Below are 12713 nucleotides of genomic sequence, written 5' to 3' on the forward strand. Positions count from 1 at the left end.
TATACAGAGATGGCAGAAAATTGTTTGTGACCAGAGGTCACAATTTAAGGTTGGAGGAAAGGAGATTTAATCTCCTGCAACGGAAACGTTTTTTCACTGTAAGAGCAATAAAATTGTGGAACTCATTACCAAAGGAGGTAGTGAATGCTAATACCCTAGATACATTTAAAAATTATTTGGATACATTTCTGTCTATAAACAAAATTCATGGATATGATTGCTAGTATTAAATGGGTCACCTTTTAGTGGGATTATTTAAGCTTAACTGGAGCTTTTTGTATATATTTTAGATTTGTATAGGTTGAACTCGATGGACTTCGGTCTTTTTTCAACCTCATCTACTATGTTACTATGATGACCTCAGCCTGGAGAGGATTGTCAGGAAAAGGCCATTCAAAAGTGTTGGGAACTTTCACAAGGAGTGGACTGAGGCTGGAGTCAGTGCATCAAGAGCCACCACACACAGACGGATCCTGGACATGGACTTCAAATGTTGTATTCCTCTTGTCAAGCCACTCCTGAACAACAAACAACATCAGAAGCGTCTTACCTGGGCTAAAGAAAAACAGACCTGGTCTGTTGCTCAGTGGTCCAAAGTCCTCTTTTCTGATGAGAGCAAATTTTGCATCTCATTTGGAAACCAAGGACCCAGAGTATGGAGGAAGAATGGAGAGGCACACACTGCAAGATGCTTGAAGTCCAGTGTGAAGTTTCCACAGTCTGTGTTGATTTGGGGAGCCATGTCATCTGCTGGTGTTGGTCCACTGTGCTTCATTAAGTCCAGGGTCAACGCAGCTGTCTACCAGGAGATTTTGGAGCACTTCATGCTTCCTTCCGCAGACGAGCTCTATGGGGATGCTGACTTCATTTTCCAGCAGGACTTGGCACCTGCCCACACTGCCAAAAGCACCAAAACCTGGTTCAATGACCGTGGGATTACTGTGCTTGATTGGCCAGCAAACTCGCCTGACCTGAACCCCATAGAGAATCTAGGGGGCATTGCCAAGAGAAAGATGAGAGACATGAGACCGAACAATGCAGAAGAGCTGAAGGCCGCTATTGAAGCATCCTGGTCTTCTATAACACCTCAGCAGTGCCACAGGCTGATAGCTTCTATGCCACTCCACATTGAGGCAGTAATTGCTGAAAAAGGGGCCCAATCCAAGTACTGAGTACATACAGTATGCATGCTTATACTTTTCAGAGTTCCGATATTGTTCTATGCACAATCCTTGTTTTATTGATTGCATGTAATATTCTAATTTTATGAGATTGTGGATTTGGGGTTTTCATGAGCTGTAAGCCATAATCATCACAATTATTACAAATCACGGCTTGAACTATCTTGCTTTGCATGTAATGAGTCTAACTCATATATTAGTTTCACCTTTTAAGTTGCATTCAACTTTAAGGCAAATGGTGGGTGAAGACTGACTATTGAAAAATAATTGCAGTAAAAAAGGATGCTGATTTGATTTAAAAGAACTTGGCTTATATGTTATTCTATATCATCATAACAGAAATGTCTTGTAATTACAAGGTTTTTACTGTCCCTTTAAGGGGGTGGTGCTGCTGGTATGGTGATGTAGCTGTATCACCTCTCTTTTCTCCTCAGAGGGAACACTGCATACAAGGAAATATTTTGTGACCTTAATACATGTAGCTCAAAAACAAAAAATTTGTGAGCTGCCCTGCAGTGAAACAGTTAATTAGGGAACCAAACCCTGTAGTTAGAAAACACTACACAATGCAGACTGCAAGATAGTGTTATCTTATTAACTGTACCACTGCTTGGCCACTCACAAAAAAACATTTTTTAGTATCCCTCCTTTAAACGGTTTCTAGTGTCTAGTCAAGTCTGAGAGTGTTTTCTCCAGGTCACACTATGGTAAATCATGTTCATATAATTTGATTCTGATAACATTTTGAGGTAAGGAGTATGCCAGTTTATCCCCTTGAGGAAAAATGGGACGTGTGCATTCTATGGACTTAACGAAAAATAGGGCTACTTTTTACTCCCATTCCGGTCCTGAATACACAGCTTCAAAAGCAGCATGGAAGCACTCTCTGCTTTCTTCATTATGACAATCAATGCCAGGGCTTTCCTGTTTGGTAGTTGTTCCAAAGCCCAGGCTACCTCCTCCTCCAGAATATCTGGTTCTTGTTTGATTGGGTTTTCGTGACCAGCTGATTGACTTGGTTGGTTGCCCGTGTGCAATTCTGCTGTGTACTCTTGCAACATACGTTTAATGTGGATTTCACTCTTTAAAACTTTGCCATTCTGGTCTTTGATGGTCGCCGCTTTGCGGGGCATGAATGAAGCCCGTGCCTGCTTCACATGGGTGAAGAACTTGTGGGTGTGACCTTGTTTACACGCATCTTCCAATTTTGCGCTCAGTCCAGTAAAGCTCCTTTTTTGCACCTCGCTTCTCTTTGAAATTCTGCATTTAGCACTTTGAAATTGGTGCTCATGCCAGTGACTTTGGCTAATTATCTCCTGTTGGTGATTTCAATTGTCGCATCTGAGAACCATTGTGGTCTTTTTGCAGATTTTTTGTAAGGGATGAATTGTTCTGTTTTGTCCGTTATGATCGATTTAATTTCATCCCATAATTCCTCTGGAGCTTTTTCGGCTGTACTGAGTGATTCAAATCTATTTTGTACCTCAACCGCATAATTCTGTTTTGATCCTACTGGTACGTCTCAATGTAGGTGGTCTTTTGATGGTGTTAACCGGAGTTTGACTTTTTGCAACACCAGCGAGTGCTTTGACGGCTTCTACTGAGCTCCTCCAACGTTGTTGACAGAGGAAGTAGTCGATCTGGTTTCGATGCTGTCCATTTTGAGCTGTCCACAATTATAGGCGATGGGTTGGCTGCTCAAATCATGTGTTCGCGATCAGTAATCAATTTTCTTAACAGCATTGAACCAAACTGTCACCAGCCTCATATTTTAATATTATGCAAATAACATCCTCGCGCTACACAAAATACGTATGTTGATCTTTTGAGGACCTGAAGTAAAGTGTTAAAGGGACAGTAAAGTCAAAATGAAACTATTATGATTCATATAGGGCATGCAATTGTAAACAACTTTCCAATTTACTTTTATCATCAAATTTGCTTTGTTCCCTTGGTGTTATTTTTGAAAAGATAAACCTAGGTAGGCTCAATAGAAATAAAGATGTATTACCAGCGCTAAACTGTGAATCTAAACACGTTGAATTATTAATGTGTATTATATGAATATATTGTGCTGCGTGATCAAAGATTCAGTGTACCCTTAACACTGTTAGAGATATGAATAAACAAGAGAACAAATCAATATAATTTAGCACACAAATATACAACTAGATGGTTCTGCTAATAAATACTAAAATTCCATATAACTTAAAAGAATGTGTAGTAGCTTGTAGTACACAGTCACAGAATCAATATGGCTTTGATATTGCTGGTAAATGGTTGTCTTCTTACCAGAGATTACCCCAATCATATGAGGTAATGTATGGACACGGGAGGGCCAATGCCGGGTCTGATTCCTGGTGTGTTGTTTTTCTCCGTTGGATCTTTTAGAGAAGGAGGGTGTAGAAGAAAATCTTCTAAAGCTGTTAATTGGTATGTCTCTGTAGGTTTTTTAGAACCTCTTTTCTGGTAGAAACTTCCGACTCCCCTTGCGATGATATCTTTTGGTGTCTCCCAGGAGTATGGTATATTTGGTATATGTTCCTTATTCCCCAATTTCTCAGCAAGATATTGAGGAAGAAACAAGAAAAAGGCACATAGCGTAACTCTGTTAAGCAAATAATTTATTCTGTTACAGGTAAAAACGATTTGCACTTACATTTCACACCCTCAATCCTTGATGAGGTAAGCATTCAAACTTATACACAGATACAAGGTTGTACTTATACTGTGGTTGTGAATAGTTCTCCACTCATTTAGTTGATAAGTAACTATGATCCAATAACAATAGTCTTCTTTAAAATTCAAATGAATTAAAAACGATTATATAAAAATTACACCATATCCTTATGTTGTATATAAGTAATATGGATATCTTTTCCTATCTTGGCGTATGAGGAGTGCAAATATAAAACAATGGAATGCACTCGGTTCTAGTCTCACTGGTCTGTTCCGTATTCCAAATAATGCAGTGCACTTGCAAAAATCTTGAGAATACTAACAGTGTTCCAGGATACCAGCCTATCCTATGATTGTGGTTAAGAAATCAATGAGCTTCATGTTCGCTCAAAAAGCAAATAATGCTGTAGAAGGTAAAACTGTACACCCACTTGTGACTTCCAGTTCCTGGGTAGGCTCAAACTGATTTCTAAAACCGTTGAAAACCGCCTCTTAGCTCAGAGCTTTTGAAAGTTTCTCACACTTAGACAGTGCTAGTTCATGTGTGTCATATAGATAAATTGTGCTCAATCCCGTGGAGTTATTTAGGAGTCTGCACTGTTTGACTAAACTGCATGCCTGTCAAAACCACTGAGATAAGGGGAAAGTCTGCGGAGGCTTAGATACAAGGTAATCACAGAGGTAAAAAGTGTATTTATATAACTGTGTTGGTTGTGCAAAACTAGGGAATCTATCTTTTTAAACAATAAACAGTAGACTGTCCCTTTAAGTTTATAAAATGGTAAAGGGACGTGAAAGTCAAAATGAAACATTCCATCAAAATTAAAAACGCTTGACTATATGAATAACAAAACACATGTATGATATATTAAAGTATTATGCATATTAAAGTGTCAGTAAACCTTAAAAATAATGCTATATAATTCTGCACATAGTGCAGCATTATATAACATTATATTAATAATATATTATAAGTGGCCTATAATGTGGCCTGGGCTATTTTGTTGATTGATGTTTGAAGCATTTTTGGTTCAACATTGCTCTGAGAAATTAGTAAATTCCAGTCTGCTACCAATTTTGTTAGAATTGGAACACCTTTACTGGTGCCCAAAAGATAATAGCACGGGGCAATTGACATATGGCGATTTCTGGCAAGTACAAGCCAGTTCTCCAATTTTCCTAGTCCCCAACTCCAGCCCATTTCTTTAGTTATTTCCAAGACAAATGTCTTGCCTGTAAATAGGCAAAGAAATCTTTGTTAGGTAAATTGAATTCCATTTTCAGCTCCTGAAACGCTTTAATACATCTCCTATCTCTATCTATTATTTGACATACCGTGTTTAGCCCGGCGTTATGCCAGCCTCTAAAGACAGCAGAGTTTAGGCCTGCTTGGAATTTCGGATTTCCTATTAAAGGTAGATAGGAAGAGGCCTTAGTGTTAATTGAGAGGAGGTTGGCAATTTTATACCATGCCTTGAGTGGGTTGAAAATTGTTTTCAGTTTCTTAATTTCCGCCGGCATTTCCTTTGGCACAGAGTGTATTAACGCAGATGGGAGATACGGATTGCAGACATTAATTTCAAGCTCATTATTCAGAACATAGTTGTTAAGTGAAATCCAATCAATTGCTATCCGGGCAAGAAAACTAAGATTGTAAAACCTTATGTCTGGTAATGCGAGTCCTCCGTATTCCTTCGGCACTGAAAGTTTAATAAGGGATATCTTTGATCTTTTCTCCTGCCAAAGAAACTGTATAAGTGAACTGTTGATTGAACGAATATCTTTTCCTAATAAGATTATCGGGGTATTCTGAAGAATATAGAGCAGCTTCGGAAGAAGGGCCATTTTAAATAATGCGATTCGGCCAGAAATTGATATAGGTAGATTTTGCCATGACTTAAGTTTTTCTTTAATATGCTTCAATATAGGTGGAATATTAAGATTATATAAATCCGAAAATTTAACCGGGATACATATCCCGAGATATTTAAAAAAATCTGTGACCTCCCGAAAAGGAAAAGTTAGAAAAGAGGTGTTATTTTTCCTAAGCCAGAATATTTCCGATTTTGTCATATTTACTTTATATCCAGAAAAAGGACCCAAAATGGTCCATTATCTGTAACAATTTGGGAATATTTACCTTGGTGTTAGCCAGGTATAGAAGTAGATCATCCGCATATAGCCCGATTTTTATCTCGTGATTGCGAATTTTTTCTGCCGTCAAGGCATTGCCTTATCCTAATTGCCAGAGGTTCGATGGCAGTATCAAAAAGGAGGGGAGAGAGAGGGCACCCCTGCCGCATACCTCTACCTAATGATATAGAAAGGGAAAGATTATTATTCACTATCAATCTTGTAGAGGGTTGGCTATATAGATTCCCTACAAATTCAGAAAAATTGCCTCCGATGCCAAATTGTATTAGTGAGGTTTTTATGTGTTCATGAAATATAGAGTCGAAAGCCTTTTCGGCATTGATGGATAGGATAGCAAGGTCAGGGGTATCCACGCCCCCAACATCTGAGCCTGACAGATTCCCAAAATATTCCGTCACAACCAGGACTTCTCTAATTTTTGCAGAAGAGTTGCGTTTATTTAGAAATCCTGCTTGATCAGGATGGATGATTTTTTCAAGTGCCCCCTGTAGTCTAGATGCTAATATTGCAGTTAAGATTTTGTAGTCTGAGTTCAAAAGAGCTATTGGCCTGTAGGATTCCTTACAGTTAGGGTCTTTTCCACTTTTTTTTTTTTTAATAATATTTTTATTGAGGTTATAGGAATAGTACAACATAAATGAAATACCAGAGAATATAAGTAACACATTATATAACAAACAAATGTATATTGAATAAAGCAAAATTATGTCATTAAATCTATATGGGTAGTCATCTTGAACCTCTTTTTTGTGTTATTGTCTGTAATGGGTTCCTCTATTAAAAATGAGGGTTACTTTTGAACCCAACAAAACTTATGGACACAGAGAGGAAATTGGCATTGGAAATGGTCACTTTTGGACCTAGTATGTAAAATAGTAAGATGGGGAAAGTCGGCAGATCAGAGCTGCTTTAGAGAAATGAAAAAAAAAAGGGGAGAGAAGAAAAGGTAAGAAAAGGGAAAGAGAAAGAGTGGGGGGGGAGATTGGGTTGCTGTTAGTAAAGTGCGTTATCTAAGGTTAAGGGAATGTAAAGAGATAGTGAATCAGTAAGACACAATTAAGAGGGAGGATTATAGAGCGCCACTCGATGGGACAATCAGTTAGAAGAGTTTTGATGTACATAGTAACCCCTAGACATTACAACCATTAATGGAACATTTGATAAGAATTGGGCTAATAGAGATCACAATCTATTGCCTACAGTAGACTATAGCTTTTCCACTATCATAACAAGTTGTTCTGACTACGTATTTTCCATATAATAATCTGTCGTGAAGGTGTTGAGTATAAGAAATCTCTAAAGTTTGAATATACAGGGGGTTGTAGCTAATCACAATGATTGTTATCTAATATTTTAATAACCCTATAGATAAGGTAGGTTATTAGAGAAGTTAATAATTTAGACCCCCATGACCAACAGTTTAATGTAATTATATTCGTTCTTAGGAGTACCACTATGTATACTATCAGAGATATCCAGAGGCTAAGATGAGAATAGCTCAGAGAGAGAAGTACTTCTTCCATGTGTAAAGATAAATTATAGCCTATTTGTCATTGTACCCTAATACGCTATATAAAGAAAACAGTTGGTCTGCAGATTGAGGTTATGGTGGGCAGGTTGACTGAACTGTATAAACCCATAATAGTACGTGTGTCTAAAGCGTAGTCGAGCAGGCACCAATACTAGCAAGCCTAACAGCAACATGGAAGCAACACTAAGTCTGGCGTAAACTAGGAATATAATCCACATGTTCCCAAACATATGCTCTTTACGTTAAGATTATTACAAGCAGTAAGATAAAGGTGCTGGCTCTGTAGCTCATATCTGCTGTGAATGGTAGGTGAATAAGTGTATATTTTATCAAATATCCTTTGCATTATCTCAACATATTGGTGAGCCTAAGGAATGAAGTGTGGGGTTTAATTAAGGTTACCCTAATAAACACTGAGCCATGGGCTCAACGTATTGTAATAATGAAACTCATATTGAACAACCATAAGTAAGTAAAAAAAAAAGAAAATACAAATTGAGTTTTACATAACATAACTTTCAACTATTCAATCCAGGCTAACACGCTAAAGGGTCTAATACCAGTCCCCATAGCCAGCATCACTGAGGCTAGCACATAAAGAGTCTTGTAGAATGAGACGTTTCTCCTTAGTGTATGTCAGTCAGAAGGCCACGAGGAAGCATATGGGGAGAGAGCTGTTCCATTTATCCTATCCCAGATCTGAGGGCTAAGGGCGCAGCAGCCGTTGGGGAATTCTGGACTACAGCGACGCTGTTACAACTAGGATAGGCCTTCTTGTGCGGCAGGGTGAAGTCGTCAGGACATAGTGATCCATACATACACCTCTGCAGAACTTCAAATGAAGGTTTGTGATACAAGACAAGTGCAGTGTTCTCGGTAAGGGCAAGAAGAGATAAGGAATTGTGTAGTTGCGGTCCGGATCTCACCGGGTGCTGGGTATCACATCTAGACATACCTCCAATTAGCCCGGGTGTCGGCTGCTGTGTAGTAGTAAATTGAGCTGACATAAGTGACCGTATAGTGCCCATCGGAGGTATCAGCTTAGACTGTTCCGCAGTAGGGACAATATTGCATTCTAGCTGAGTGGGATCTTGAGAGTTCAGGATACCGCTCTGGATATGCGGCTTAGTCTCCAGTTTCTCAGGGCTGATGTCAGCGCTTGTGTGCTCCGGGTGGAGTGAGAGTAGGAGGTCCTCAAAACATCTATCTATTTGCCGCTCAAAAGCTGCCAACAGATCAGCTACCGCTGTATGGAATGTGTGGCTGTTCATGTTGAAGGAGCCACTAAGTCCTCAGTGTTGCTGCAATGAAAGAGTTACTCACGGAAGAGATAATCCAGCATGGTCTGGTGCACAAGATGGCGGCTTCAGCAAATTCACTGCGATTCTCTCAGTGGAGAAGTATCTTATCATGTACCGTTGCTCAAGTCTCCTAAGCCATCATAATTGATCCCAGTATTTTGCCTCTTAATCAACCTCTATTCAGTGTGAAGTTGCCTGTTCTGAGCGGTCAGAGAAATAAAAAGTCTGAAAAATACAGCCGGAGCTAATGTGAAGTGCGACCGCTCAGATACAGGGCTGACTCCGCCCCCCCCCGTCTTTTCCACTTTTAAGTATTAAAGTCGTGAAGCGTGAAGAAAAGGAGGGTGGGACAGGTTTGCCATTTATGTAAAAATTATTGAAAAGAGTACATAAATAGGGGGACTTTCCATAGATAATATTTTATAAAACTCACCGGAGAGTCCGTCAGGACCGGCTGCTTTATTTGTAGATAATTTAGAGATTACTTTCTCAATTTCTTCTATAGTAATAGAAGAATTGAGAGTTTCAGCAATTTCTGATGACAATGTAGGATAGGTAATTTTACTCCAGAACTCAGTAGAGTTCTTTATATCATATGTTTTAGATGCATACAGCTCTTGAAAATATTAAAAAAATGCCCACAAAATATCATCCGGTTTCAGCAGTTGTTTCCCTTTATGCTGAAGTTGTTCTATAACTGATTGCTTTTTCTCATTTTTTACCAATTTAGCCAACATTCTGCCAGATTTATTGCCGTATCTATACATTTTAGCCTGAATTCTCAGTTCCTTTTGTGATTCTTGTTGCAATATAAAAGTGTCTCTTTCGTTTTTGGCACGGACATATTTTGCCCAATTTAAGGAGGTTTTATATATATAAGATATTGATTATAGGAATTGATCAAGAATTTGCATACTTCTTTTTCTCTTAATCTCATCTTTTTAAGAAATAAACCCCTGTATGCAATTATTTCCCCTCTCATCACTGCTTTTGCAGCCTCCCAAAATATTTCAGGGCTGTCTAAATATTCGCTATTAAAATGCACATATTCTTCAAATTTATTTTTGAGCCACCCTTTAAACTTAAAATCAGATGCCATAGAATAGGGAAATAAGAAACGTGGTAAGGTAGATTGTGGATGCATAGTTTGAAGCTCAAGATAGATAGGTCCGTGATCTGAAAGTAAGATCGGCAGTATTCCGGATTTGACCTGAGATATAGATAGGCGTTCATCAATCAGAAACAAATCAATCCTTGAGAGGGTTTTGTGAGCCTTAGAGAGGCAGGTATAAACAGTTTTTAAAGGAAAATGTATTGTTTTCCATGTACACTATAGGAAATGACAAATCACAATATATTAACCCCTTAATGACCGTGAAGTACCCTGTACATCGCTGGCTGTTAAGGGTTTGTCTGGGAGTAATAGCGCGGGTCTCCCCCATAGAAAGACCAGTAATGTACCCATTAAGGGGTTAAAAAAAAGATTGCAGGTCCATTGATTGGAGAGACTCACAAATGCCATAAATGAATTTATAATGTGCTTAAAGGCACAGTAAACATCTTGTTATTACAAACCATTTCTGTTGTGTTGCTATAGAATAACCAAGTCTGAATTATGTATTCAGAAACACTTCAAATGATAATCCTACTAATGTTTTCCCATTTACAATTTTCTGGTTATATGTGTATGTTGTGTATAATATGTTTTTGTAATTCTGTAAATTAAAGGTGCTTTCTAAAAGTGTTTGGATTTTGAAAAGAAATATATTTATATAATTTGTGTTGGAAACTCCCCACAGAAAACTAAAAGTTGCAATGATGCAGCAAATGTTAGACACCTACGGGGTAGGGCAATAATGCAAGTTTGCTACATTAACAACTGGAGACAAATGTTTCCCTACCATTATTTTCCTGGACTCAGCAACATCATAGATACAAAAGTGTTGCATTTGGGATATTACTGTACCTGCTGTATTATCTCCCACATATCAGTGTTGCAGGGACATTGTTGCCAGGGGTGCAAATTGCCATTAACTCAATGATACTATTGATGGCAATATTCTAATGGACAATGGCTATCAATTCAACAAACGTCAAAACAGACGGGGCCTGAAGTTCATCCTTTTTAAAGGGGATAAAAGTCTTGAGCCTTGTTACTAGATTTTAAAGGGATAGTCTAGTCAAAATTAAACTTTCATGATTCAGATAGACCATGCAATTTTAAGTAACTTTCTAATTTACTCCTTTTATAATTTTTTATAATATTTTGTCCTCTTGGTATCTTTATTTGAAAAGGCTGGAATGTAAGCTTATGAGCCGGCCCAGTTTTAGTTCAGCACCCTGGGTAGCGCTTGCTGATTGGTGGCTACATTAAGACACCAATCAGCAAGCGCTACCCAGGTGCTGAACCAAAAATTGTCCGTCTTAAACTTACATTCTTGCTTTTTCAAATAAATTACCAAAGGAACAAAGAACAATTGATAATAGGAGTAAATTAGAAAGTTGCTTAAAATTGCATGTTCTATCTGAATCCTAAAAGTTTAATTTTGACTAGACTATCCCTTTAAGCAGTGGTATTTTGTGCTGTGTATTTTTTAAAATTCCTAAATTCTCTGCAAGGTGGACTTATTTCCAATGTTGTCTTAAAGTAGATATTTTCCACATTTAAATAGACACAAAGATGCCAGTATAGATTCCTGCCTAAAGGTATATGTTTCCTGTGGTTACTTTGGCTGTTATTATGTGTATCATTGAGTGTGTGCCAGCACTGTCTCTGCAGTTAATATTTAATATTCAGGAATGTTACTTGTTTATTCACTGGTGTTGAGTATCTTCATTTGGGTTGAGAGAAGGCATTTTTTATATTCAGTTTGCATCACACTTCTACTTCTCTGTGACAACTACATGTTATTTTATGTGATATTTCTGTTGGATACTTTTAGTTTAATGTAATTCCAGATTAATTTATTAACATAACATGATTTATATTTGTTAAATATTCAAATAAAAGATGACTGTTTCATCTTTTGGTTTAATTTTTTCTTCTTTTTAAAAAGGAATGTTGTACTCAGAAAATCATTCATATGAAAGAGTAGCATTACAACATGTTGAAATTAATTTTCATGCCTTAAGGACCACAACGTACTCTGTACATCGCTGGTCGTTAAGGAATTGTCTGGGTACAATAGCGCGAGTCTTGCCACAAGCGGCAAGATCACGCTATTAGACCCTTCCTCTCTCCTGCAGGCTTGCTAAAATAGCGCGGTCTCGCCGCTGGTGGCGAGACTGCATTATTAAAAAAGACACCCCCAAAGAAAGGGATTAAACACCCCCATCAAGGAGTTAAAAGCTGAAATTTAAAGGGATAGAAATGTCAACATTAAAATGTGCATAATTGCATTTAAATTTGAAATAGAAGCATTTTTTGCAATATACTTCGATTAGCTAAAATGCTACTAGTAAAAGTTATTACTGTTTGTTATTATGCAGCATACACACATATCCTTTGAGAGCCCGTGCCCCAGTATCCAAGCTCAGAAAGCTGACGATGGTGTGTATTGCATCTGTGAAGACGTCATTTGTGTCATACCAGCCATCACTGACTCTTTCAGAAGGTGTAGTGTTTAAATACTGGTGCACATGCCCTCATAGCATATGTGCGTATGCTGCATAATAACAAAAATAACTACTAGAAGCATTTTTGGTAATGCAAGTATATTGCAAAAATGCTTCTATTTTACATTGAAATTACCTTTCTATCCCTTTAAATTGGATTTTAATTGAATACCACAGTATCCGTTGTGTACTTCCTAAGTTATTGGCCCAGAGATACTTCCTGCTAATATCCATGTCTAAATGTTGTTCTTT

General features: G+C 37.9%; 1 protein-coding gene across 1 annotated transcript in view; it reads left to right on the forward strand.

The window, feature by feature from the left end:
• Positions 1 to 8814: 8814 nt before the first annotated feature.
• MGMT (O-6-methylguanine-DNA methyltransferase) overlaps positions 8815 to 12713 on the forward strand; it is a 306974-nt gene continuing 303075 nt past the window's right edge. Inside the window, exon 1 of the mRNA XM_053692976.1 lies at positions 8815 to 8957. Within this exon, the coding sequence (XP_053548951.1) occupies positions 8815 to 8957 (143 nt within the window). The remainder of the gene's footprint in view (positions 8958 to 12713) is intronic.

This window comes from Bombina bombina, chromosome 9, assembly GCF_027579735.1.
Source record: "Bombina bombina isolate aBomBom1 chromosome 9, aBomBom1.pri, whole genome shotgun sequence".
Lineage (NCBI taxonomy): Eukaryota > Metazoa > Chordata > Amphibia > Anura > Bombinatoridae > Bombina > Bombina bombina.